This window comes from Eupeodes corollae, chromosome 1, assembly GCF_945859685.1.
Source record: "Eupeodes corollae chromosome 1, idEupCoro1.1, whole genome shotgun sequence".
NCBI lineage: Eukaryota > Metazoa > Arthropoda > Insecta > Diptera > Syrphidae > Eupeodes > Eupeodes corollae.
In genome coordinates, this window is record NC_079147.1 from 267,312,186 (window position 1) to 267,339,976 (window position 27,791).

At 36.5% G+C, this 27,791-nt stretch overlaps 6 protein-coding genes across 6 annotated transcripts; 3 read left to right on the top strand and 3 right to left on the bottom strand.

Moving 5' to 3' along the window:
- Positions 1–111: 111 nt before the first annotated feature.
- LOC129943250 (queuine tRNA-ribosyltransferase catalytic subunit) lies at positions 112–1,636 on the top strand. Its single transcript, XM_056052558.1, has one exon. The coding sequence runs from the start codon at positions 269–271 to the stop codon at positions 1,469–1,471; it is 1,203 nt and encodes a 400-aa protein (XP_055908533.1). The 5' UTR covers positions 112–268; the 3' UTR covers positions 1,472–1,636.
- A 1,750-nt stretch (positions 1,637–3,386) lies between these two features.
- LOC129943256 (uncharacterized) lies at positions 3,387–3,894 on the bottom strand. Its single transcript, XM_056052565.1, has one exon. It carries the CDS (start codon positions 3,780–3,782, stop codon positions 3,408–3,410), a length of 375 nt encoding a protein of 124 aa, XP_055908540.1. The 5' UTR covers positions 3,783–3,894; the 3' UTR covers positions 3,387–3,407.
- An 881-nt stretch (positions 3,895–4,775) lies between these two features.
- Positions 4,776–5,881, top strand: LOC129943252 (L-xylulose reductase). Its single transcript, XM_056052561.1, has 3 exons — positions 4,776–4,978; positions 5,073–5,325; positions 5,422–5,881. Exons 1-3 carry the CDS (start codon positions 4,930–4,932, stop codon positions 5,840–5,842), a joined length of 723 nt encoding a protein of 240 aa, XP_055908536.1. The 5' UTR covers positions 4,776–4,929; the 3' UTR covers positions 5,843–5,881.
- Positions 5,877–6,783, bottom strand: LOC129943253 (uncharacterized). The gene is made up of 2 exons (XM_056052562.1): positions 6,520–6,783; positions 5,877–6,448 (listed from the first exon to the last, which is right to left on the bottom strand). The coding sequence occupies exons 1-2, from the start codon at positions 6,692–6,694 to the stop codon at positions 5,904–5,906; spliced, it is 720 nt and encodes a 239-aa protein (XP_055908537.1). The 5' UTR covers positions 6,695–6,783; the 3' UTR covers positions 5,877–5,903.
- Positions 6,784–8,369: 1,586 nt separating this feature from the next.
- LOC129943255 (calcium load-activated calcium channel) lies at positions 8,370–9,430 on the top strand. Its single transcript, XM_056052564.1, has 4 exons — positions 8,370–8,529; positions 8,583–8,660; positions 8,734–8,908; positions 8,969–9,430. The coding sequence occupies exons 1-4, from the start codon at positions 8,469–8,471 to the stop codon at positions 9,204–9,206; spliced, it is 552 nt and encodes a 183-aa protein (XP_055908539.1). The 5' UTR covers positions 8,370–8,468; the 3' UTR covers positions 9,207–9,430.
- Positions 9,431–18,421: 8,991 nt separating this feature from the next.
- On the bottom strand, positions 18,422–27,620 carry LOC129943249 (septin-2). Its single transcript, XM_056052556.1, has 5 exons — positions 27,462–27,620; positions 19,750–19,867; positions 18,867–19,672; positions 18,667–18,804; positions 18,422–18,606 (listed from the first exon to the last, which is right to left on the bottom strand). The coding sequence occupies exons 1-5, from the start codon at positions 27,489–27,491 to the stop codon at positions 18,442–18,444; spliced, it is 1,257 nt and encodes a 418-aa protein (XP_055908531.1). The 5' UTR covers positions 27,492–27,620; the 3' UTR covers positions 18,422–18,441.
- Between the last annotated feature and the right edge of the window lie 171 nt (positions 27,621–27,791).

The window sequence follows — 27,791 nt, forward strand, 5'->3', positions numbered from 1 at the left end:
TGTTAAATAATTTTATTTTTATTTTTTCCCTGTAAACGGGGTGTAAATTTCTCTCTACTAAAAGTTAGGGGCAGGTGTTCAAAATAAGGTTTGTTTGATAGCCTGAAGATTATTGCACAATTTGCTGTCAAAACTCATTACGCCAAAAAATCTAAAATAGTTTTGTTTTGTTTTAAAAGAGAAAAAGAGAGGGATTCTTATAGTTTTAAGATATAAACTATTTATTGGAATAAATTATCTACCTATACATTTCCTAGAATAACAAAACATGTCACCGCAGCCCGAAACACCGCCTTTAACTTATAAAGTTATTGCCCAATGTTCGACTTCAAAAGCCCGAGTTGGGGTGATGAGTCTGCGGCACGCTGACGTCAATACCCCTGTTTTCATGCCCGTCGGAACTCAAGGAACCCTCAAAGGTATACACCCGGATCAGTTGATAGCACTGGATTGTCGCATCCTATTAGCCAATACCTATCACTTGGGTAGTCGGCCGGGTATAGAGACATTGAAAAAAGCCGGTGGCCTTCACAAGTACATGGGATGGCCACGTGCCATTCTTACAGATTCTGGCGGCTTCCAAATGGTATCATTGCTGCAGCTGGCTGAAATCGATGAGACTGGAGTGAACTTCAATTCTCCCTACGATGGTTCCAGTTGTATGCTCTCTCCAGAGCATTCCATTACAATTCAAAATGCTATTGGTGCTGACATCATGATGCAATTGGATGATGTGATAAAGACAACAATCACCGGGCCGAGGGTCGAGGAAGCAATGCATCGTACAATTCGTTGGGTTGATCGTTGCATTTCGGCTCATAAGAGAGACGATGAACAGAGTTTGTTCCCCATCGTTCAGGGAGGCTTAGATCCTGAGCTGCGGAAACATTGTGTTGCCAAATTAACCGAGAGGCCAGTGCGAGGCTTTGCAATTGGAGGCCTGAGTGGTGGCGAGAGTAAACACGAGTTCTGGCGAACGGTTCACACGTGTACCGATCTTCTTCCGAATGACAAACCTAGATACTTAATGGGCGTTGGGTTTGCCGCCGACCTGGTTGTGTGTGTTGCCCTGGGAGTGGATATGTTTGATTGTGTGTTCCCTACCCGAACAGCGAGATTTGGTTGTGCTCTTGTAGATAGCGGACAGCTGAATCTAAAACAACAAAAGTACGCTCTGGATTTGCGACCCATAGATGAGAATTGTCATTGCAGCACTTGCAAAATGTACACACGATCTTATCTTCATCACATTGCAACTGTAGAACCAGTTGCTTCGAGTTTATTGAGTATTCACAATGTTGCGTACCAATTGCGACTTATGAATGGTATGAGAGAAGCAATAACAAATGATGAGTTTCCCAAATTCGTTAGAAGTTTCATGAGAAATCACTTTGGTGAAGACCCTATTCCACAATGGATAATTGATGCTCTGGAAGCTGTTAAAATAGATTTACAAGGAATGGAAGGTTAACTTAAAAGAAAACAAAAAATCAAAAAAAGACAATGAAGACAAAAAAAAATCCTTAGTTTTTTATTTATTACTTATTTATCAGTATGACCAAAAGAAGGGCTCTAGTTACTTTAAGCATTTCCTAATAAAGCTAAATGTGTACTTATTTTATTTAATGGTACAAAATATGTTATTTTTTTTAATTGATGGTTGTTAAAAATGCTGATACTTTTTTCAGTTGCTCAGTGTGAACCCAAAAATATTGAATTTATTGGGAATTTAAATCTCGAATCCAGATGAAGATAAAGTGCTGAAAGAATTGAAATTTCCTTATAGACTAAATAGATAGACTAACAACGTTTCACTTCATTGGGAGCATGTTGGTGTCTAGAACCATCAGAAAGCAGGATTCTTAGCAAGAGGTAAAACAACGACATCCTTAATGGGGTCAGAATTTTATTGCGATATAGGAAAAGATGTGATCCAGAACAAGATCAAATCAGAAGAGGAAGACGAAAGATTAAAACTTCGGAAACAAAGAGACTACTTGAAAATTAAAACCAAAAACGGTTATCTATCTTGTATCGCAGTAGAAATAATTTAAGAACTATGACGTCAAATGAGGCAATAGGGCAGTTAATAAGGAAGGGATTTAGGATAGGTTAGGTTAGGAGTGTGGATGATTCGATGACCCCCCCATAAGGGTAGGCCCGCACTAAGATGGGAAAAGGGGGTATGGGAGTTGGGATATAATGTCCACTACGAAGGCGGTGGCATGCTTGCGATGCTCGGCTTAGCTCGCCGGATTAGGGGGGATCTTGTCTTCGCAGTTGGACCTCACCTCTCTCAAAACTAAAATTTCATGCCATTATACTTAAACGATCACAAAACATTACAATACCACACAACTGTAAAAGAACCAAAAACTTATACCGACTTGCACACGACTTCCAAACTAACACTACACGTAAAGAATATCAAACACAGGACCACCTACACACCGCCACCAGACGCAGGACTACCTTCACACCACAACCAACACACCCAACCTGGAGTTCGAATGGCCTCATCTTTAGAACTCCCCTTACCAGACTGTGAAGCTGAAATTACGTTTTATACCCGGTTCACGGAAGAGTATTATCCAAACTTCTAAATTTTCTTTCGGTTTTGCTTGCAGCGTCCATTCCTTTTTTTCAGGTTTCTATAGGGACAAATCTGGCCTATTGGTTGGCCATAACAGACGGATCTTCTAACTCATCACTTTAAGATGAACTGACACCTGAAAATTCTAGGGCTGGAGAATAATGCTAAGTGCAGGTATAAGGAGACTACAGACAAATTGCTGGGTTAATTTAATGCCATTAGATATTTTTAATACATTACCTAATAAATCAAAAGTAACCATCCATACCTATAAGTATCCTTATCCAATCTCGTTGGTGTTTATAATAGATCTTAAGGTGAGAGTGCATCATTCCCATGTTCCATATTCATTTATTAGTCTATTCAACTATCTATAAAGGAATGTTGTGGAATAGGGTGTCTTATAAAAGATTCAATAGTCTTATTTTAGGAGTACCCGTTGCATGATGGTTAGTGCGTTTGACTGTCATGCCAGAGGTCTTGGGTTCAATCCCTGGCAGTGCCATCTAAAGTTTTTTCACGGGTACTGCCTCTTGCGAGGAATTGACAAATCCTTGTCATGAAAAGTGCTTTCTCAAATAAGCCCTTCGGATTCGGCTTAAAAATGTAGGACCCTTTCATCCCTGACAACATTACTCGCACACAGAATTGGTTGAGAGTTGAAAGTCATTAGGCCCTTGTTCTCTAAGGACTAAATATTATTACAGTCTTTTTTTAAGTCATAAGCCTTTGTTTAAATTATTCCAATAAATTATAAATAAATCAAAGCAACAACAAAAATTATTCCATGTCCTTATGTTGTATTACTTATATTTTATTCAGTTTCCCTTTCTAAAGCTTCTAATTGCTTTCTTAGTTGATTCGCAAATGATTTTGTATAACTAGGACTTATTTTATTCAACAAAGCATAAGGAGTCTCAAAAATGTCTTCATCTTCTTCTTCGTCATCTTTAGGTTTTGTATAGTTGTTCTTATCAAATTCTTCTGCAACTATTTGAAATCCATTACCCGAGGCACGAACACAAAACTCGGTATTTTCAAGTGTCCTAAGATTAAGAAATATTTCAGTAGCACTACTCTTTAGTTTTTTGGATACTTCGATGTGGTTGACATGATTATTGACATCTTGTATTATAGCATTTGCTTCGTCAGTCCAATTTAATATATTTTCTGAATCACTATTTTTCATTTTAAATATTTATTTATTATTTATTTTGTAATAGAAAGAAGATTAATTAGTTTTGATAAAGAAAAATACAAAACAAAAAATTAATGCTTTCGTTTGACAGTCTTGCCTTCCAAACAGCTGATTGTAAAGCAAAATGCGAACAGGGTGGTTCGTAGTAGCTAGAATCGATATCAAAAAAGTTGCAAGACCATAGAAGGCTCTTAGAAGCTGTTCATGTTATGCCACTTAGAGCCACACGAACAGCTACAAACTTGACAATCCTCTTGTAATACTCTTTTTATTGCGGTGAAAGCTTTTTAAAACATTTGTTTCAAGCTGCTATAGTAACCACAAACTTAATAGCGGAATTAGAAGATCAGAGAACTAGATTTTATATAAGATTCCCTAGGAAATATGATGTTCATCCATCCACTTAAAACTAGCTTGCTCTTTCATAACTATCCATTTCCAATTCAGCTCCACTTTAAATTCAACTGGTTATCATTTCCTTTTGATTGACCACTATCTGACTCACTTAATATTTCCTTACAAAATTACCTACACAAAAATTTAAAAGTCGTCAACCACGTTATCACTCTAATTAAACTGAGTCACTTCCCGTGAAACTTCTCCAATTTCATTGCCTGCTCCTCAAATGATCATTTCCATTTTTTCTTGTACGGAACTCAATCAACTACCTTTTCAATTCAAATTCTTCAAACCCATTAAACGTTGTTAACATTAAGAACAGTCGAACGGATTCTTTACTTCTTCTAAATGTTTTACAAATTTATAAAATAGATCACTACGAATTCAAAATTACGATTTCCATTATTGGGCATGAATATCGTCAAGTTTCATTCTACTTATTTAATTTTGTACAAGCATTGGAAACTTTAAACAAGTTATAATTTTCTCGAAAACATGATCACTTCAAGGCGGCATATACAGTGACCCTAATTTTATAATAATTTCTGTTTATTCTAAAGCTTCTTAATCAAAAGAAAAAGCGAAATATTGTTTATTGCGATCACATTCGTAGCTACATAACAAATAGCAACAAAAGTAATAACTATTAATTATTCCATATCAACACAATCATTTTGGTTTTCTAGAATAGAACATCGTTGTTCAAACATTTCTTGTACCTTATTTCTTTTAATCTGCAATGGCTGATCTTAAGGATAAAACAATTTTAGTCACTGGTTGTGGTCATGGTAAATACTAATTATATTACATATCTACGTATTTTATAGTATTACTCTTACATTATAACACTTTTTAATTTGTATTATTTTATACGAAAACAAGGCATCGGTAATGAATTATGCAAACACCTATCAAAGCTTGGAGTAAAGGTTATCGCAGTATCAAAATCTTTGGAAGCATTGAAAGCGTTGCAAACTGAGTTTCCCAAAATCGATATTATTCAAGTGGATCTAAAGAATTGGAATGAAACAAAGAAATCTCTTGCTTCTGTGCCTCCATTAGATGGCCTAGTAAATAATGCCGGAGTTGCAGTCATCAAACCATTCACCGAGTTAACAGAAGAAGATTTTGACTGGTAAGTAAGATAATCACATCAATCGATATTGCTTCCAACTTCTTATTTACCCAACATTAAAAGAAAACCTAATAAAATCGAACCTTTTTATTTCAGTACATTTAATGTAAACATCAAAGCAATATTTTGTGTTACACAAGCTGTCGCTGAAAAACTCAAATACGGTTCGAGTATTGTTAATGTTTCATCATTGGCTTCGTCAAGAGCATTTGCAGGTCATGCGGCTTATGGAGCCTCAAAGGCTGCAGTTGATTCCCTTACCAAAGCTTTAGCCCTTGAATTCGGCCCCAGGAAGATTCGAGTCAACTCTGTCAATCCGACAGTCATTTTAACTAAAATGGGAATCGAGAACTGGTCAGATCCAAGAAAGTCAGGACCATTGATAAATCACATTCCACTTACCCGCTTGGGAGAAGTCAGTGACGCAATCGACTCCATTGTTTACCTACTTGGTTCTCAATCAAGTTTCGTTAATGGACATCATCTATTGCTAGAAGGAGGCTACTCTGTATCATAGTAGACTCAATAAAGATACAAAAAACACATTTCCATTCAATTTAATAATTTTTATTTTAATATCAAAAAGAATTAAACATTTCAATGGGCGCCCCTCCTACCAGCCAGCTGTAAAGACCATGAATCATGATAAAGACAAACACGAACAGCCCCAAATCGCTAACCAATTTATTTAACAATCCCACAATTTTAATCAGAACCTTTGCCTTTGCCATATTTATACCACACATCATCAGAATAATGCTTTCGATTGGACTGAGAGGTCGGTCTAATCGAAAAATGACTAGTTCAAGACATTCTAGCGTCATAAATAGAAAAAGAACATGTGGAATGTACACACTGAGACCACAAATCAGCATTAAGTAAGTTAATGGACTTGATGCAACTATATGCATTCGGGTGGATAAGATTTGTTCAAATTTAGTTGGTGGTGTTTTGGTTGGGATGTTGTTATTGTTGTTGTTGTTGAGTAGAGGCGAGGAGCTCCAATCGACATGATTTGGTATGCTTTCGGATCGTGTTGAGTACAGAGGGCTGTAATCGTTGAGAATTTCTGGATGATCAATCTCAGGATCTGAATATGTTTCCGTCGAATGATTGTTGCATTCTGTATAATATAAGATTCCAATTAAGGTTATGCATGTTTTATTTATTTTTTCTTTATTTTCGAACACTCACTGTTGTTTGCTATAGATGCTCCAGTATCTTCACCACTCAATTTATCGAGTCTACTTTTTGCATTTTCAAGAATCTTTCGACGACGAGCCTCTCGTCGATTAAGTATATCATTTTGTTTTGATTCTTTGGATTTTATAACTTCTGTCTGTGATTCGGAATCGGATTCTTCAGACATGTTTTCCTAAGTTTCTTTTTTTTAGGGTTCTTTTCTTTAATTTTTAATTTTCCATTTTGTTGGAGAACGTCATAATTTTTTTTGTGTAGAGTTGACAGTCGTTGACATATGCAAATTGTTGACGTCTACTGGGGAAAACAGTGATGTCATAACTAAAGGTGTTCTCACACTTGTTTTTTTCCGATTAAGATAGTAGCAAATCGTTAAAGTGATATATATGAAATAAGCTAGAAGTGAATTGTACTTAAGATCATCAAACATTAATTATTAAAAAGAAGGCATTGCTTAAAATTTTACTTCTTGCACAGGTTTTAACTGAAACTATTTGATTCTATTGTTTAGATACGCTTTTAAAGTTTATTTTATTTAATGAGTCATAAAAACTATATGTAATATCTAGTATTTCCAAGAAAAAAATTCAATTACTGTTAAAATTTAAAGTGAATTTTCTTATTGGATTAATTAATTTTCAGATAATGCTGACAAAATCTGATTATATGAAGTAGAAGTATATTTTCCGTCCGCCTTTGTAGACTTTTCTTCAAAGCAATCCCCAAACTTTTTCCTTGATATTCAGGTTAGGAGAATATGGAGGCCATTGTAATAGCTTCACATTTTGCTCCTGAATCCAGACTTTTGCTGTTCAAAGTCCATCGTTGTCAACCAAATAATACAGAAAACTGCGCAAAAACTGGTTCCAACATCGATTTGTCAATTATTAGCGTCATTTTAGAGCTTTAAAAATCCAGCTTCATGGTCCCATAATAGGCGATTAACTCATTGGTTAGACCCTTACCTCTACCCATGCTTCTTGATTCTTTCAAAGTAATACCCGTACTAAGCTCTAAACTATTAGTGTCTTTTTATCGGGTTTAAAACACGCTAATAGTTAAATTTAGATCTTGTCCCTATCAACTTAGCCCAAATTCCAACAAAAAAAAAACAAGAAGAAATCATCAAATAAAAAACGAAAAAAAGTTTATCCCCTTTCATGTGACACGAAGTATATCTTATAAATTTGGAACTAATGTAAACCTACAAATAAGTAATGTAAACTGAATTTGCTCTTACATTACAATTTCTCGACATTTGTTTAAGGGAAAGGGAATAAACCAAAGCAGGAATCTTAATGATCTTCGTTAACCATCACTTTAAAAATCGCATTAATCACCTCATATCACTTTTGTTTGCTTAATTTTTAAATCCTTCATGTCAATGTTGATCCTGTTAGAAAATTGACTTATGAAGAAATATACAGCAGGATAGATGTATGCCAAAAAGTCACAAGTGTGAAAGAGAGATTTGAAGAAGATAAAGATGTTCGACATTACAATTTCATTATTATGGCACTTTCTATAATCCACATTCATGGATATCTTTGCATTTTTATTCGTCTTCTAAGCCTCTGTCGAAGTAATGTGGTTTCAATATTTTATTCTGTTTATCTCTTTATAAGCTTCCCAGCAAAAGCACTTTTTAAAATCAATGAGTCTCTTTATATGTATAGGTACATATTTCCATCTAATTTGAATTCAATATTTTTTCATTCTCTTTTTCTGCAGATTTAAAATTTTCCGAAGAACTACAAAATTTCTCCGGTGTGAATTTGAAACGTGTCCAATGGTTTTTCAACACACCCCCAGTTCTCCTTGACACATGCTGTCTAGTTGTCACTTGTCAATTTTTTCCTGACTTCAGCAGGCACAGCAAAAAAAATTCAATTCCCTTGATATCGGATTTCTATTTGCTGAAATTTTAAATTAAAAAATATATTATGTGGTCCGATACTCTGCTGATTGTTTTTATTTCAATATGCACAGCATTCTTGGGAGAAGGTATGTGAAACCGTTAATTCATTTAACATAAATTAATTGTCCTCTTAAAAAAGGTCTCACATGGGTGCTCGTTTATCGAACAGAAAAATATATCAAATTGAAGGGCGAAGTTGAAAAGCAGAGTAAAAAACGTAAGTTTTCTAACACAAACTTAACTAATTTTTATCAAGGAAAATCTTAACTTATAAAAATTAACATCCGTAGTTGAACGACGAAAAGAAATTCACGGAGATTCTCTTGACAAATCGCACAAGAAGAAAATCGAGCGCGATGAAGAAAAACTGAAAAATAATAACAGAGATTTATCTTTGGTCAAAATGAAATCAATGTTCGCTACTGGATTTGCATTTACAGCATTATTAAGCATGTTCAATAGCATGTAAGTTAAATCACACCTTAGAAAATGTTAGGTTGTTGTCATAATTCTTTTCGATTTTAGATTTGATGGTCGTGTTGTTGCTCGTTTGCCATTTATTCCAATATCATGGATTCAGGGACTTAGCCATAGAAACTTATCAGGAGATGACTACACAGAGTGCTCCTTCATTTTTCTCTACATCCTATGCACAATGTCAATTAGACAAAACACTCAAAAGCTCTTGGGATTCGCACCATCTCGAGCAGCTAGCAAACAAGGAGGCAGTCTCTTTGGCCCAGCTCCAGGTCAATTTAAATAGACATGCTGCATTTACCAACTAGGAGATCAACTTTTAGTGTAAAAATATAAATTTTTCATTAGTTTATTTAATCAAAAAATACAAATTTTGTGTCTGTTGTAAATGTTTGTAATAAAATTCTTGAATTTATTATTTTGTCTGCATTAGACAAATTTGAAATTACAAGAACTATTACTTTAAAAAACGTTTTTTTGTTAAAGCATCAAGTTTTCAGGGTTGATTTACGTTTATTTTAAATAGAAGAATATATTAATAAAATATCTTTCTTCAGACAAATTCGGTTCTGGCGTTTTCCTGATTTTTTATTCAAGTTTAAATATTGAATATAGGTAATGGCTTAAATAGTATAGACTTTAGAAAGTATGTCCATATAAAGATCACATTTAAATAAAATATATGAACACATAATTATGTAATTACATCCTTGAAGTAGTTTTTTAAAACTAGCATATTTTATTTTACTGTTCTAGGAGAAAAATAACCCTCGTTAATCCGTATTTGAAAACCATTTTCATAACATTAAGCACTTTTTACTTGAAAATTCTAATAAATACGCTGTATAAAAATTTCAAATACGGATTAACGACGGTTTTTTGTGAATTCATATGATTACGATTGTTACAATATGAGTCGCAGCAACGTTTGCGGAGATTCAAAAAATATTTCAATTTGTGAAAAATATTTCAAATGTGAAAAACACGTTGGCCCTGCTTTCTTTCATTAGATTCCAATTTTTTCGGACCTATGCTAATAGGAATATTAAGGAACTCAGAACTGTGTAAGGACGGATGGAAGTTAAATTAGCCTCTTTGGTGAATATGTTGCTTTTCACAGATGGTAAAAAAATTAGAGTGAAAAGAGTGCAGGACTTCTCAAATTTATTTACTTTTGGCAAAATTATTTATTGCCACTCCGAATTTTGCATAAAGTATTTTTTTAAAAAAATTGGAGATGAGTTATTTTTCTGTTTTAAATTGTTTACCACTATTTTAAAAGAACGTTCTGACGGAGAACAATATTTTACACATTTCTATATAACGAGTTTAAATTAAGGAGTTGGGCAAAATAAGTAGCCAAAAAGTAAGAAAAACACTTTGCAAATTGGAAGGTTCTGTGAATATCTCATCAAAAATTACGAATTTTTATTGGTTTTGAATGTTTTGATGAGGGAGGCAAACTTAAATCCAATATGTATCTTCTTGCAAATAAAATATCTATCGTATTTGGTACTACGACATCTTCTTGTAACTTTGGTTCTGCACCTCCTACCAATAGACCTACACATAAAATATTAGGTATCGTAGATTTGGAGGGTGGAATAGTTACGAAATAGTACTCCCCTTAAGGGAAAATAATGTAGAGGAATGGCAAAATATGTTCGCGGTTTTGATAGCTAAGATTGATGAAAAACTTTATTTAGCACACCTGCAAAGTGCATTCTCATCGGCAAGCAGAAACATATGCAAGCACTCAAAACCATCAATTGTCATCAACTTCAAACTATTTTTGTAATGAAATGACTCCGGAAGCTATCGGCACCATTTTTAAAGCTAGAGTCCAGATCCTTAATCTCAACTTTGTCCCCCATAGATAGGACCTCTCACAAATTTGCACTCTCTGCAATAGAAGATATGTGGAGGATATAAATTATTTCATAGCAGTTTGTCCAATATTACAAGAAATACGACGGCTATAGTTCCAAGTGAGTTTTTTGTCTATGCACCAACTTTTTGACATTCTTAACGGCCTGAGTGGTTGGACGAATCTGTTTAAATTTTGCAAACATGTTTTAGCTTATAGAAGTAGCTTTTGAGCGGTCATGTCTCCAGTTATGGCGATTGAGAATTTAATTTTTTATGTGTTTCTAAGCACGGCAAAATTGAACATGTTTTCATCTACTAAAATTGTTTTTTTTTTTTTTAAACGGGAAAGTTTATTTTGAATATTTTGTGTTTCAAATCACGGCAAAATTGATGTTTTAAGTTTTGAATCAGTGAGAATGTAAAAACGAAAAAAGTTGAGCTATTTAAACTCATATTTTTTGTTTTTCAAATCATGTCAAAATTGTATACAATCTTTAAAGATTAGAAAATCATTCAAAATTGTTTTATTTATAATCTTTTTTATAAATATTCAAGTTTATAAATTATTCATCTGTTATACCTATTTGAAAATTGTTAAGAAAAATCACTAAAAAATACAGTTTTTATTTTCTTATTCTAAGAACAAAACAAAAAATTTGAGCGCTTAAATGTTTCTAAGTCTTTTCGGCTTCCAGATTATGCCAGTGTATTTAAAGTGGAATTACTAGCAATAAGAGAAGCATGCAAAATAGAAACATGGCTATCTGCATTGTCAGTCAGGTGGCGCCACAGTGGTGCAAGAGCGGAAAAGTCTTTTTAAAAAGCAATATTTATTCTTTTAAACTTTATGTTTAAGTACTCTTAGATAACCTGAGCGTATGATTTAAAAGTATTTTTAACATATATATTGTATGTTCTGATTTACAAGCCCTCAAAGTTGAAAAATAATTTTACTCAAATCGCGAACCGTATTTTCAACAAATTTTGATGTTTTTTCCGAAGTTCCTTTAAATAAATTCTCTAGGTTCTTAAATAATTTAATTGGTCTATTTTCGATTATCTAAAAAAAATAAAAATATTGATTATTTATGAAGGATACATACCTTCTATAAGTAGTCTGAAACTTTTTGATTTAAAAAAAGCGCCAAAATATACCAAGAAAGTAAGTATGCCAGCATATGCTCCATACATTCATGTTAAAGTACAGAAAAAATCAGCTGCAGATGTGGAAGTTATGATCAAAAATGTTTCACTGAATCGGATTTCAAAAAACTCCGTTTTGGCAGTGGTGATTACCAAAAAGTTTGATTTCTTCAGTATTAATTGTCAGAATGAACTGGTTAGCCCATTATTTTAAGAAAAAGTGTCAAACTTTATTTTAAAAATGAAGCAAAATTAACACATTGACCCAGGTCTGAGAATTTCGATTTTTGCGAAAACAATTTATTTCTGCCGAAATTCCGTATTCGGAACAACAGTGAACTTATTACTAATGGTCATGATTTTCAAAATCTTCTAACATATTTTCTAAGGGAATACCCTAACTTAATTTCTGGGGAAATAGAAACTGTGCTGTCAGAATTAAAGAAAGGTTTTATGTCTCATTTTATGGAACACAGTTCATAGAAAAAAAACCATTTTGGAAAAAAATACACTCATTGCCTCGAAAGAGTTTTCGAAGTAGAACTAAGCCAAAGTGTATTGCAAATGTCAACTAATATGGGAAGACCACGAAAGAGTTTTGACGAATGCTGTGATGGAGCAAAAATGTATAAGAGCGACGAAATTAGAAACATATTTCCTCAAGACAACAGCAGCAACATCAGATTGCTTTTCCTGCTCGCAATTTGATCCGGATGAGGCTCTTGCATTATTTATACAAGCAGAATTGTCGAAACGCCAATATTAAGTATTAAGACATGCCATGCCATTAAGACAAGATTTTACTAGAAAAAAACCTTTTATTATGGATGTTATATCCAAAGCCTCTAATTTTATAAAAAAAGTCAATAACTTTTTTTCTAATAATTTTTTCTTGACCAAATTTTGACTAAGTTTGTATAAGACTAATATTAAAATGTGTGTAAAATTTCATTAAAATTCGCTTAATAGTTCAGATTTTATAGAATTTTTTCCGCTCTCCCATACAAACATCAAAACCCTCAAATTTTAGAAAAATGACAATAACTTTTTTTCTAATATTTTTTTCCGACAAAATTTTGACTAAGCATTAATAAGACTAATCTTAAGATGTGTATCAAATTTCAATAAAATTTTTTTAATAGTTCAGAGTTTATAGACCTTTTTCCGCTCTCCCCTACAAACATCAAAACCTTCAAATTTAAGAAAAATGTCAATAACTTTGTTTATAATTATTTTTTTTAACCAAATGTGTATATGACTTTGATGTTCAAATGGTAGACATGTGCATTCAAGAGGACACAAGCGTCCATAGGTTTTTTCTTAAAACCAACCTCTGTCTATCAACTCCTACTCTCACCTCCACGTGGTGAACATCGGGTGCCTAGTACCTCAACTGGAGATTGGGTTCCAACCCCAGTGGAAAGTTGTTGGGGGCAGCAAACGAGAGAGGTGGGGAGAGGTGTTTCCACTAAGGCACCTCTCCTTATCCAGACGGCAGCGGAGGAATTCCCGAGATGGAATCAACGGTGGCGTCTACAGTTCCAGTAAGGTTGAACTACTTAGTGAACACCTTATAGGGCTTCTTCGACTTATTCGGAGCCCAGGCCTGTAAGGAGCGGTTTTATCCGGCTCCACATCCTTGGAGTTATACTTAGGATCTGGCCCTCCAGGTTGGAGGTTGTGCGTCGGGGTGACTTCCTGGCCACGTAAAAGCTTTCAAAGTTGCGAAGCACCAACAAGCCTCGGATACGGACGGATTTACTGTTGACAACCAACGCAAACGAATAAAGGACAACGAACTTCGGATATGCACGTGGAATGTTAGGTCCCTTAACAGACCACGTGCGGCCGAAGAATTAGCGGAGGCCCTAGAACGATATAAAGCAGATATCACCGCCATCCAGGAAATACGATGGGATGGGCCGGGCAAAAAGAGGATGAAAAACTGCGATATTTACTATGGTGACTGCTACCACGAAAACCAACAGCGCTTATTTGGATGCGGATTCGTCATTGGAGCCAGACTTAGGCAAGAAGTCTTGAGCTATAGGTGCATCAATGAGCGCCTCATGACCATACGCATCAAGGCTAAATTCGGCAACATTAGCCTGATATGCGCGCACGCCCCCACAGAAGAGAAAGACGACAACACCAAAGATATGTTATTCGAGCTCTTAGACAAAACATATGAGCAGTGCCCTAGCTACGATATTAAAATAGTCCTGGGCGATTTTAATGCCAAGCTAGGAAGGGAAGACATCTTTGGTGGAATAATCGGGAAAAACAGCCTGCACGACAACACTTCCGACAATGGATTCAGGCTCATAGATTTTGCTGCGGGGCGAAACGTCATGGTAGCCAGTACGCGTTTTCCACACCTCAACATCCACAAAGGAACTTGGACTTCTCCAGATCAATCTACCGTCAACCAGATTGACAATATTACGATCGACGCCAGACACGCTTCCAGCATCATGGATGTACGAACTTTCCGAGGAGCTAACATCGACTCGGACCACTACCTCGTTGTAGCCAGGGTAGCACTTCGGATTTCCAGACCCAAGGCAACACAGGGAAGTGCTGGGAGAAGATACAACGTCGAACGGCTACAATCGCCAGAGATCGCCAAATCCTTTTCCGACTGAGTGACAAGTAACCTCTCTCGAAGTTCTCTGCCGCCAACACAATGTATCGAAAACCAGTGGCAACATTGCCAAGATGCAATCAGAGAAGCCGCCTCTGATGTGCTGGGATTCAAACAGCCACCAACAAGAAACCCCTGGTTTGATGAGGAATGTCGGCAGGCAAATGCAGCCAAACAACAGGCACGCAAAGCGGCGCTGCATAGAAGGACGAGAGCTGCTCGTGAGCTCTATGAGCAGAAGAGGCGAGAGGAACGCCGACTTTTCAGAAGGAAAAAGAGAGGGCATGAGAAGCGTGCGGTCGAAGATGTTGAGAGGCATAAAAGCAGGAATGAGGTTTGAAAGTTTTATGAACAGGTGAAACGAAATTCACAGGTACATAAACCTAGAACCGAAGGCTGCAAAGACGAAAGTGGAAACATCATAGTGGAACCGCAGTCAATGCTGAGGATATGGAAGGACCACTTCTGCAGACTGTATAACGGCGACGAAGAACTGAATCCCGCTGTCAGGCAGGATGACCCATTCGATATAGACGACGAAAGCCAACAATCCCGTCCTCCCGACTTAGACGAAGTAAAGATTGCCATATCTAAGTTGAAGTCTAATAAAGCCGCTGGAGCAGATGGCTTGAATGCCGAGCTCTTTAAAGCAGCTGGAGATAAGTTGGTTAGGAGCATGCACCAACTTATCTGTAAGATATGGTCGGAAGAAAACATGCCCGATGAATGGAACCTCAGTATTGTTTGCCCGATCCTGAAAAAAGGAGACCCTCTAAACTGCACCAACTATAGAGGAATAAGTCTACTTAACATCGCCTATAAAATCTTCTCTGCCATAATATGTGAACGTCTAAAGCCCATCGTCAACAACCTGATAGGTCCTTATCAGTGTGGTTTTAGACCAGGAAAGTCCACAGTCGATCAAATATTCACATTACGGCAGATCCTGGAAAAAACTCAAGAGCACCAAATCGACACCCACCATCTTTTCATCGATTTCAAGGCCGCATATGACAGCATCTACAGGGACGAGCTGTATAGAGCCATGTCTAGTTTTGGCATCCTTGCCAAACTCGTCCGTTTGTGCAGGATGACCATGGAGAATTCACGCTGCTCCATAAAGGTTGGAAACAACTTAACAGAACCTTTTGATGTCAAAAAAGGTTTTAGACAAGGTGATGCGCTGTCATGCGATTTTTTTAACATCGTGCTTGAAAGAATAGTGCAGAGCTCACACGTCAACACTAGAGGCACTATCTTTCAAAAGTCTGTCCAATTACTGGCATATGCTGATGACATTGACATAATCGGAAGAACTCAGCGTGATGTCAATGGGGCTTTTGTGAGTATTGAGGCAGAGGCGGCAAAAATGGGTTTAACGGTTAATGAGGGCAAAACAAAGTACATGCTGTCGTCTAGAAAGGACATACAACACCGACGTTTTGGTCAAAACGTCACAATCGACAGACGTACCTTTCAAGGACTTCGTCTACCTAGGCTCCGCTGTAAACGCAGAAAACAACACCAGCGCTGAGATCAAACGCAGAATAACTCTTGCTAACCGCTGTTTCTTTGGACTAAGAAAGCAATTGAGTAGTAATGTCCTCTCTCGAGGGACCAAAGTGTTGCTATATAAGACCCTTATCATCCCCGTCCTGCTATACGGTGCAGAAGCATGGACCATGACAAAAGCGGATGAAAGTACCTTGGGTCGCTTCGAGAGAAAAGTTCTTCGTGTGATCTACGGTCCCGTATGCATCGAAGGGGAGTGGAGGAGAAGATGGAACGACGAACTGTACGGGCTGTACAGCGACGTAGACTTAGCAAGAAGAGTAAAAGTCCAACGACTAAGATGGCTGGGTCACGTAGAGCGCATGGAAACCAATGCTCCGGCCCGGAAAGTCTTCGAATCCGCACCCACAGGACAGCGCAGTAGAGGAAGACCGCGGATCAGGTGGCGCGCACAAGTGGAAGGTGACCTCACCCAACTTGGAGCGCGAAACTTGAGACATCTAGCTAGGGACCGAGCTAGATGGAGAAGTTTGTTGGGTGAGGCCCTAGTTCACACAGGACTGTAGCGCCACCTTAAGTAAGTAAGTGTATATGACTAATCTTAGCATGTTTGAAAAATTTTATTTGAATCTGTTGAACCGTTCAGATTAAACAGAATTTTTTCCGCTCTTCCATACAACCCGATCCACTGTGCGGCGGTGTCACTCTTATTAGGGTTCCAGGTCATGGTAGCATTGATAGAAATAAACGAAGTGATGAGTTGGTCCGGTAAGGATCGGCACTTCATAGCTCTTATAAGGAAATTATAAATATTTCTCTTGGAGCTGTGAAGGGTACAATTTTCTCATTTTTTCTAACAGAATCCAACCGCAGGTGGAACAAGACCGCCATATTCAGGAAGATATGGCCTATCTTTAAAAAAAAAACCGTTCTGTTGAACTTTTATGTACACCCAGGCATGACATAGCCAGGGTCTCTGTAACATGTGCCGGAGATTGGCAGATAGGAGAGCATGCGTCACAGATGGATATCCCTCACAATACTCACTGCCGTAGCTGCATTTACTTTCTCTGTAAATGTATTGCCCTGGCCGGTTCTAGAATGATACGTTTCGGAAAGGCATTCCTTAAAGATCTTGATGAACGTTCCGAGATGAAAATCAAAGACCTGATTTCCTTTATGAACGACACGAAATAGCTATATGATCCCAAATTGTTTCAATATAAATCCGTCATAATGTTATCTTTTCAAATTTTTATTTTTCATTATATAGGTCAAACGAGTGGTACCAGAAAGCGATTATAGCGCTAATTGAGTCGTGCAGCAAGAGCTGCTTGTGACTGTCATCTCTACGTAACTACCTACCTACAAGACAAGAAATTAATGGGTCTTTAAACAAGACAACGACCCGTAGCAAAAAAAACATGAGGATTAATTTCGGGATAGCTTTCAGTTTTGATTTTAAATTGTCTTTTGTTGTTGTTTAATTCTGTTTATCCAGTGATGATTTCAAGTTTGGGGTTATATCCAGTGGTTGCCTAAGCATAAATAAGCCCGCATAACACTTTATTAAAACTAATGTACAATATTTTTTCTCATGCAAAGAAGGGTGAATCTTTTCACACGGAACCATAGTGTGAGCATTGTAACTTTCTTAAATGAGAAACTACATTTATCATTCCACCAATGTCTATTTGGAATGGGATATCAGTTTGAGTTGAAGTATAATTTTGAAATCATGATAAGTTTAAGGCCCAAAGTGTTGGTGTATTTGCACGTCAAAATGTACCCTTTTAAGCGACATCTTAGATTTTCCAGACACTCACTTACAGTCCAATATTCGATTACTAATTCCATCATGATGAGATCCTTAGTTTGTTTTTATGAAACCACTAATCACAAAAACCTATCTTTGCTACCAAAACGGAAACCACAAACCACACCACTCAATGTTAATTTCATGAATAAAAAACCAATGTTTTTGATTTGTTGCAACGAGTTTGAACAAAGACACTTTAATAATAATAATGTTTAACTAAAACATTTTTCTTTTATGTTAAATACAATTTATAGCTTAAACAATAATTTGTCATTATTTGATTTTTTCTTTTATTCATATTTTTGTGTATAGAGTAAAGAAGAATTAAATTTTAAAATGAATAAAATTTATCTCAAATATCTTTATCGAAAACAAAGACGGAAAGACAAAACTATATTTATGTATGTTTGTATATGAATGCTAAATACTGTTAATTATAAATCGAAATAGATTCAGAAAAACCAAAAAACGATCTGCTAATTAAGTGATCATTAAAAATGCATTTTGCAGAATGTTTTTGTCGTTTTATGTTATTTACTTCTTCTTACTTTTGCCCAATGTCAATGTATGAGAAGCAACCATTTGTGCTTTGCGTCTATTAAATTCAACAAATTCTTCTTCAAGTTTTTTTCTTGATTCTTCGAGCTTTCGTTTTTCGTCAGCATGATCCTTCTTAAGTTTATCAAACTTAGCATGAAGCTATAATAATAAAACAAAATTCGATTGAAGGATATAACAAAAATGTTAAAAAGAACACACCTCTTTTTCGCTTTCTTTGAGTTCGGCTTCCTTCTCCTTGACACGTTGAACAAACATTTGTCTGACTTCCTCTTCCTTAGCTTGAAGTTCTGCTAAATGCTGCGAACGTTTGGTTTCGAATGTTTGTTGGAATGAAACCTACAAAATAAATAGATTCACATCAAGTTTCAGTTCAAATGAAATATTTGTGAGAAACTCACTGGTTTATTATCACTGTCCACATCAGTGAATCCCATTTGTTCGAGACGTTTCTGACGATAGAGTTCGTAGTGGCGAGTGTGTGTCTTCTCGCGCATATCTTCCATGTTTGTTCGGATCAGCATTTCACGCAATTTAACGAAATCACAATGTGTTTCGTTCTCAACCTGAACTGTACCCCACGGGTATTGACGAGCACGAATCATTTTATTTGCCACTCGTACAAACTCTGTACTACCAACAACAGCAAATGGTACATGAGCATTCATTGCGGTATTAGTTTCGGCAACTGTCTCATCGTCTGTTGGAAATTGATAAATCTGAACTCCATTGTTGCTCAATTCTTGGATGATTTTTGCCTTGAATCGTTGCAATTCCGCTTTGGAGATTGTATCGGCTTTGGCAATAATCGGAATGATATTGACCTTCGTGTCCAGCTTCTTCATACACACCAAATCCAGGGATTTAAGTCCATGTCCGGTGGGACAAATAAAGTACAAACAAACATGAATACGAGAATCGTGACACGAAGACAACGAACGTTTGATTTTTAACTCCTCCTGTAGATAGGCTTCAAATTGTGCATCGATGTAATCGACGACAGCTTTGAATGAATCGTCTTTGTTGATTTGATCGCCGTAGCCAACGGTGTCGCATATGGTTAACTTCAAGCGGACATTGCTCTCTTGCAGTTCGTAAGTGTGGGCCTTTAGTTTCACATTTGGCAAGGTATGGGGACTTGGTGTCGATTCGAAACTAGTATTGAATAGGGTGTCCATGAGGGTCGATTTACCGAGACCAGTTTCTCCTGTAACACAGAAAAATATACATAACATTTGAGTCAGAAGGAATTTGAGACGAGATTTATTTGAATAAATTTCTTACCGATGCACATAATATTGAAAACAAATCCATTTTGAACACTTTTATTAACTAACTGATCGGGAAGACTGTCAAAACCCACATGTCCTGATTGCTTCAGGTTTCGTAAGTGTTGTTCGTACTAAAAAGAAAAATAAATTTCAATTTATTTTTGTATTTATATTGAGGGTTGTGTTTTATTTGTCAGTACATTATAAACTCTTTGCGCCATGCAACTAGAATCATCAAAGAATTCGATACAACTAAATCAATTCTCTGATGACAAGAAATATAAAATCTTCTCATAACCATCTTCAAGATAAAAAAAAACTCCTTAACCTAGTTTATTGGTACTGCAACACATTATTTCAAGGATGAACATTAGTATAGCTTAAATTTTATTATTGGATGAGAGAGAGCGTACGTTTTTCAATAAAATACAAATGAGTGTAAGTAAATTTCAATCAATAGTTTTTCTGATGTGTAATAAGTTGAACAAATGCGGAAAAACCCAAATTACGTTCATCAAGAACTTTGAGGCTGCTTTGCGTTAAAAGAATTCTTTTTATGAAACATTTTTTACAACGAAGTCATTTTGGTCGATGCTGGTTTAATTGTCTAGGAATCAAAATGAATCGGTCGAATAATTTTATGATTTGGGCTGTAAAAACGTATAAAATTGGCTAAAGCAATATTTTTTAAATTCATGTTAAGATAAACAAAGAAAAAATGTCTGCAGAAAATAATTATTTTTTACTGGCCAACACAATTTTAACTTTGTCGTGCATCACCGAATTTTTTTTGATGTTTTCTTACTTACTTACTAGAGGTGGCGGTACAGTCCTGTGTGAACTAGAGCCTCACCAAACAAACTTCTCCATCTAGCTCGGTCCCTAGCTAGATGTCTCCAGTTTCGCGCTCCAAGTTGGGTGAGGTCACACTTGTGCGCGCCACCTGATCCGCGGTCTTCCTCTAATGCGCTGTCCTGTGGGTGTAGATTCGAAGACTTTTCGGACCGGAGCATTAATTTCCATGCGCTCTTCGTGACCCAGACATCTTAGTCGTTGGACTTTTACCCCTCTGCTAAGTCTACGTCGCTGTACAACCCGTACAGCTCGTCGTTCCATCTTCTCCTACACTCCCGTTCGATGCATACGGGACCGTAGATCACACGAAGAACTTTTCACTCGATACGACTCAAGTTGCTTTCATCCGCTTTTGTCATAGTCCAATCTTCTGCACCGTATAGCAGGACGGAGATGATAAAGGTCTTATATAGCGACACTTTGGTCCCTCGATACAGGACTTCACCACTCAATTGCCTTCTTATTCCAAAGAAACAGCGGTTAGCAAGAGTTATTCTGCGTTTGATCTCAGCGCTGGTGTTGTTTTCTGCGTTTACAGCGGAGCCTAGGTAAACGAAGTCCTTGACTACCTCAAAGTTACGTCTGTCGATGGTGACGTTTTGACGAAGACGTTGGTGTTGTATGTCCTTTCTTGACTTTGTACTTTGTTTTGCCCTCATTAACCGTTAAACCCATTTTTACCGCCTCTGCCTCAATACTCACAAATGCCCATTTACATCACGCTGAGTCTTCCGATTATGTCAATGTCATCAGCATATGCTTGTAATTGGATATACCTTTGAAAGATAGTGCCTCTGGTGTTGAAGTGTGAGCTCTGCACTATTCTTTTAAGCACGATGTTAAAAAATTCACATGACAGCGTATCACTTTGCCTAAAACCTTTTTTGACACCGAAAGGTTCTGTTAAATTGTTTTCAACCTTTATGGAGCACCGTGAATCCTCCATGGTCATCCTGCACAAACGGACGAGTTTGGCAGGGATGCCAAAACTAGACATGGCTCTATACTGCTCGTCCCTGTAGATGCTATCATATGCGGCCTTGAAATCGATGAAAAGATAGTGGGTGTCGATTTGCTGTTCTTGGGTTTTTTCCAGGATCTGCCGTAATATGAATATTTGATCGACTGTGGACTTTCCTGGTCTAAAACCACACTGATAAGGGTCCTATCAGGTTGTTGACGATAGGCTTTAGACGTTCACATATTACGGTAGGCGATGTTAAGTAGACTGAATCTTTCCTTTTTTCAGGATCGGGCAAACAATACTGTGGTTCTATTCATTGGGCATGCTTTCTTTCGACCATATCTTACAGAAAAGTTGGTGCATGCTACTTACCAACTTATCTCCAGCTACTTTAAAGTGTCAGGCGTTCAAGCCATCCGCTCGTGCGGCTTTATTAGACTTCAGCTTAGATATGGCAATCATTACTTCGTCTAAGTCTATGTCTAATTTTAAACCCATTTTTAAAAGCATTCCATGTAGATTTTTCCAAATCGCTAAATTTTTCTTCAAATCGAATCGCAACTGAGAAAGATCAAAAGTTATGTCTAACATTTTCATAATCACCCCTATCACAGAGTCCCTCGTAGCGAGTCCCTGAAAATTTTATTACGCTACGAATACGAATACATTTACATCATAAGACCCGAACGAAATTAAAAAAGCATTGCCGCACGGAAATACTAATTACGGAGTGTCAAAATCAGCTGATTTACGTCAAAATAAGAAAATAAATAAAAGCTCGTTTTTCATCTTTAGATTAAGTTCTATTTGTTTTTGTCTTTAAAAATGGATAATATTGCCGTTGCAATCTTTGCAATAAATGAAAAAAAGAAGACAACGAACACTAAAAATGCTGCACAAAATTTATAAATAAGGGATACTTTTTGTTGGTAACATATTTTAAACATTCCATTGCTTACAAAGAAAATTGATTTGCAGATTTAAAAAAAAATGAATAAGGCAGCGTTTATATATATATTGTAGATCCTGGATCAAGAACTCGACGCTTGGGTGTTTTCGAGTTCAATCACACCAATCAGTAGATTGGCAGCCGTTTTGAGATTCATTGCGGAAGGAGGATAAGAATACGGCGTTGGTAAAGATTTTGAGAGGTGTCCTTATAAGGTGGGCCTAGGCTATTTAACTCTGTTTTTACTGCTTCCCAAAAGGAATTCACTTCCTCCTTAGGGATTATTGAAAATCCTTGGGCAAATTCAGGTTTTTCTTAAAGCATTTCATAAAGCCTTTGAAACTGAAGTTTATTTGTGATAACTTTATTTGTCTTTCAAAAAATAAAAAATATAGGTAAGCACTTTCACATTAAAACAATAGTAAAACTTATATGATTCTCATTTATACATTTTATTTTTTTAATTTAACTCAAAATAACTGCTCGTAGAAAAAACTGCCAAACTTCCTATTCATTTAAGGCTAGTATTACCACTTTCCCCAAACTCCGAATTTCGAACCAAGTTTTTTTAGTACGACGGGAGCAATGATAATTTTTTTGGGGTTGGTACTAGGAATCTAGTACGACGGGGCCTGTGATAAGGCTGAATCTGATTTATGTTATTGCAAACTACCAAATCCTCATTACGACAAAAATACGTTATTATGGTGTAGAAAATCTCGTTCTCTTTTTTGAAAAATTTAAATCCCGAAGAAAATCATTTAGGTCTCCTTGAGTTATCAAATGTGGCTCGTTTTTAACTCCTTCAAACTCAAAGTGATCATCCTCGTCAAAAGATTGTCCTGAAGTGGACGGTTGTGAATTGTGGTTCTCAATAGACGTAGTTTGCAACTGGTATTACTTCTGACAATTTTTCACAATGAGGTCTTATAGCCGAAGATATGTTAGGGTAAACAACTGTGATTTTTTCTTGTAAATTAAATTAAAATTTTATGTCAGTGAGACAAAAATAGCAATTTGAAACGTGATTTCGCTGTTCAGTTCATATAATGGGTACAGCAAACGGCAAAGATTGTGTGCCTTTCTTTCAGTCAGTTAATTTTTTCACACACGTTATGCAACAAATATGATCTTGGAAAAAAATATGGAGCTTCAAATCGTTACCCACCATCTCTTTATCGATTTTAAAGCAGCGAATGATAGTATCTATGTTGAAGAGCTCTACCGAGCAATGTCTAGTTTTGGCATCCCTGTCAAACTTATCCGTTTGTGAATGACGATGGAGAATGCACGCTGCTCTATCAAGGTCGGAAAAGATCTTACCGATGCATTTGATGTCAAAAAAGGTTTTAGACAAGGCGATGCACTGTCATGCGACTTCTTCAACATCGTTCTGGAAAGAATTGTGCAAAACTCAACCGTCAACACTAGAGGCACAATCTTCTAAAGGTCCATCCAATTACTCGGATACGCAATGATATTGACATAATTAGAAGATCAAAGCCTGATGTCAGTGGAGCATTTTTGAGCATTGCGACGAAAGCGAATATGCTGTCATCAAAAAAGGACACTGAACGACGACGTCTTGCACAAAACGTCACCATGAACAGCTATAACCTTCAGGTAGTTAAGGACTTTGTCTACCTAAGCACCGCTATAACCACAGACAACTACACCAGCGCTGAAATCAAACGAAGAATAACTCTTGCAAATCTCTGCTTCTTTGGATTTAGAAGGCAATTGGGAAGTAAACTCCTGTCTCGAGCATCTAAAATCATCATCTAAAAGACACTCATCATTGCGGCTCTCATTTATGGCGCTGAGGCCTGGACCCTGTCAAAGAAAGATGAGAGCGTCTTAGGATGCTTCGAGAGAAAAATTCTTTGTGTGATTTTTGGTCCCGTATGCATAGATGGAGAACGGAGGAAAAGATTTAAAGACGAACTGTACGGGCTGTACAGCGACACTGACCTAGTAAACATAATTAAAGTCCACGGCTTAGATGGCTAGGTCATGCAGAGCGAATGGACATCAACGTTCCAGCCCGGAAGGTCTTCGAATCCAATCCCGAGGGACTGCGCAGTAGAGGAAGACCGCGACAGGTGGCGCACGCTGGTGGGTGAAGACAAAAACTGGAGACAGCTAGCTAGAGACCGAGATCGCTGGAGGCGCATGTTGTTTGAGGCCCAGGTTCGCCACGACTGTAGCGCCACCTTAAGTAAGTAAGTAAGTTATGCAACGAAAATGAGGGGCCAAGGATTTGTCTTGATGGGCGACAGAAAAATCAAAACAATTATCACAGCACTCCAACAAAAGATTAGTAAAATTTCGTCTTTATTTTTTGATTGTAAGTTTTCCGCAAACATAACAAAAATATATAATGGCTACTTGAATTACCGACTCTGCTGGACGGTTATGTGGATGATGATAAATTTCTCGTAACTGCAAACATTGTCTAAGAGTAAGTCTATTTATTATGAAATGGCGAACCTACCTGAGCATGAATCAAGTGTCAGCAGTGAAAAAGACTAACTCTTGGAAAAGTATTGCCATATTGAAAACAACACGTCTAAAAAAAAACACCCTTTATATGGTTATTTACTCATTTGTCTAAAAAGTAGACCTACAAAGTCCATGAGTGTGCCTCAAGTACTCCTACGCGTGTGTGGTTTCAGGGGGATGGGTTTTAACTATCTCCAGGTCTTCCCAATCTCGACGATTTCTACTTAACTGTTCTTCTCCATGTGCTTCTCGGTCTACCGATTTGTCTGGCTTCTTGAGTTGATTGGAAAACCCATAAGATATTCTTAAGACACATATAAATGAATGTTTGCAGTTTCTGAGTAATCGTTGCTGTTATTTTCTCGATTCTGCATCCATATAACAGTACTGATTCGAGAGCTATTCAGCTAAACATTGGACAACATCCCGAAAGTAGCCTTTGATTTGCCGTGGCGGCTGAAGATATCTTGTTCGGTTCCTTCAGAAGAGACAATCACTCTTAGGTCTTACAAATTCTATACTGGTTGTTGCCCAGTATGTTTATCAGATAGAATGACTGAGAGGTTCCGAAGCAGACTTCAAACTCTTCTAAAATCTTATCTTCATGTAAGATGACATTTTATAATAGAAATCTTAAAAAGATTAGGAATTCGATGCACTGCGTGTGCAGTGTAGTGTTGCTTTCAAGTGTTCTCTTATACAAACTAGAATAATCTTCACTGCCATTTTTTCGGCTCTCCAGTTGCATCAAGTCTCCTTTTATTGGAAATTTAACAATCCTTAACTTTTTACACTTTTTGGGGACGATCCATTATAGCTTCACATTGTCGCTTCAAACAACCCACTACGAACTGACATCTCCTAATAGGATATATTTTCATAAACTTGCTTTCTACACTGCACCTTAAAAATGCTTATTGTAAATGTTTTCTATTTTATTGATATCACACGATTGGGGAAGCCGGTTTATAATAAAAATGTTATTGACATGAAACAGCTCTTTAGAAGCATTTTGAAGGGGTGTTACGAATCATTGCCTAATATGCAATTGTTCGGCATTGCCTTCTCTTTGCGTTGGACAGCATGGGTTCTCTAGAAATTAGCCTTGAGATTGAAAATCGAACCTCTACGGTTTTACGGTATTTTTTGTATACCTAGGCACATATTCAAGAGTTCATTGGAATGGTACTGATTCAATGGAACCAAAGCCGCGATACAGGACAATGTTACATCGAGTTTCAACCGTCCATTTTCCGAGAAATGATACAAAAAACAAGATTTGCATAAATTCTCTTACAGATGATGTCAAATGAGTAAAATACCTAATAGCGGAAGTGGCAATTTACCTTCCCTTTTAGAACAATTTTATCCAAAGCTTACATATTGCAGACACAAATAAAAAAGTAAATGAATATAAAATTGTTTGGTTGTCAACTTCAAAGAATAACGATAATGAAGCAAAAGCGACCCCAATCACGTATTCAACAACCCAGAAAGCAAAATTACAGTGAGGAAGGTATAGCAACCTACATACCTATGTCCATGTACCTACAACATAATGGGCTGTCCAATGTACATGGTTCAAATTGATTACAATTTTCACTTGATTTTCTATGATTTAAATACTTTAAAATTAACAAAAATCATATTCAAACATTATTATTGATTGATTTCACTTATTTGGAAGTATGTATTTATTTATGTTAAATGGATACTATTAGGGCTCAACTTTCCATTACCGCAGCACGAATTTCGACTCGCGGTTTTTTTTATTCGATAGATATGTGCAAATAAATAATAACTATAGCAATTTTAGAGCGAGGAAACATTTATTTCAATTTTTAATTAATTTTTAAAGTTCACTTTTTTCCATACAAAACACTCAAAAATGGTTGATTTTGACATTTCTTCCCTGTTTTTTGTTCAGTGTTGCCATACTTGTTTTTTTTTCTTGGTAATTTCTTTTATTTTAGTGCTCAAATGGAAAAGTACTTTGCATATACCCAAACTCGCACCCACCCCAAATCCTATAGTGACCCCAAGCAGGGGGGTTGCAGGGGGGCAGCATGCCCCCCCTTACATACGTAGCTCTTAGTACGCCGTGCTATCAATTAAAAAAAACTTGTTTTAGGCTCAAAAAATGCAATACAAAAAAGTAGGGTTAAGTCCGAAAAAGAAAATATTTTTTTTTATGACTTAAAGTTGTTTCCTCGCCCTAATATTTAAAACATGTTCTATTGAGACCCCTACCTAACTGTAAAAAAAAAATCAGAAGGAAATTCGTGCTGCGGTAATGGAAAGTCGCCCCACTATTAGTCACAAGTGCAATGAAATAAGGATGCAACGCCCTTTTTTGGAAACAAACAAATAATTCTAGTTAGAAAACTTTCACGATGTTTTAACGCACAAAAAGAAAACAAAGAGGTATTAGATAATAGTTAAGAAATGAAGATACCTTCGAGAGTTCCACTTCTACAGCAGCCATTGTGATGTATTTTTTCCAATTAAATTACAAATTTGTGAACAATAAAATAAAAATATTTTCACAGAATAAAGATGAGTGCACTAATTTCCTGCCTGCAATTCTAATCAAGTTTTAGCCAGAGATTAAATAGACGTGTAGATGTTTTTACTCATTTATCTAAGTTCCACAAATTATAAAAAATGGCGAATGAAAGCTGCGCTTACACTTAAAATCTTCAAACGTGGAGAACGGCAAAATTTATAATTTCTTGTGATTGCAAAATGTTTACCACTTTCGTAATGAAATTAAGCAATTTTATTG

Bases quoted from the DNA above. Each gene is read 5' to 3' on its own strand.
- LOC129943250 (XM_056052558.1), top strand. From the start codon at position 269: ATGTCACCGCAGCCCGAAACACCGCCTTTAACTTATAAAGTTATTGCC.
- LOC129943255 (XM_056052564.1), top strand. From the start codon at position 8,469: ATGTGGTCCGATACTCTGCTGATTGTTTTTATTTCAATATGCACAGCA. The intron at 8,530-8,582 runs GTATGTGAAACC...CTCTTAAAAAAG, and splicing joins CACAGCATTCTTGGGAGAAG to GTCTCACATGGGTGCTCGTT. The intron at 8,661-8,733 runs GTAAGTTTTCTA...TAACATCCGTAG, and splicing joins TGAAAAGCAGAGTAAAAAAC to TTGAACGACGAAAAGAAATT.
- LOC129943252 (XM_056052561.1), top strand. From the start codon at position 4,930: ATGGCTGATCTTAAGGATAAAACAATTTTAGTCACTGGTTGTGGTCAT. The intron at 4,979-5,072 runs GTAAATACTAAT...TACGAAAACAAG, and splicing joins AGTCACTGGTTGTGGTCATG to GCATCGGTAATGAATTATGC. The intron at 5,326-5,421 runs GTAAGTAAGATA...TTTTTATTTCAG, and splicing joins ACAGAAGAAGATTTTGACTG to TACATTTAATGTAAACATCA.
- LOC129943253 (XM_056052562.1), bottom strand. From the start codon at position 6,694: ATGTCTGAAGAATCCGATTCCGAATCACAGACAGAAGTTATAAAATCC. The intron at 6,449-6,519 runs GTGAGTGTTCGA...TATATTATACAG, and splicing joins AGCATCTATAGCAAACAACA to AATGCAACAATCATTCGACG.
- LOC129943256 (XM_056052565.1), bottom strand. From the start codon at position 3,782: ATGAAAAATAGTGATTCAGAAAATATATTAAATTGGACTGACGAAGCA.
- LOC129943249 (XM_056052556.1), bottom strand. From the start codon at position 27,491: ATGGCTGCTGTAGAAGTGGAACTCTCGAAG. The intron at 19,868-27,461 runs GTATCTTCATTT...TTTTCTTTTTAG, and splicing joins TAGAAGTGGAACTCTCGAAG to TACGAACAACACTTACGAAA. The intron at 18,607-18,666 runs GTGTGTTCTTTT...TTATTATTATAG, and splicing joins TCAAAGAAAGCGAAAAAGAG to CTTCATGCTAAGTTTGATAA.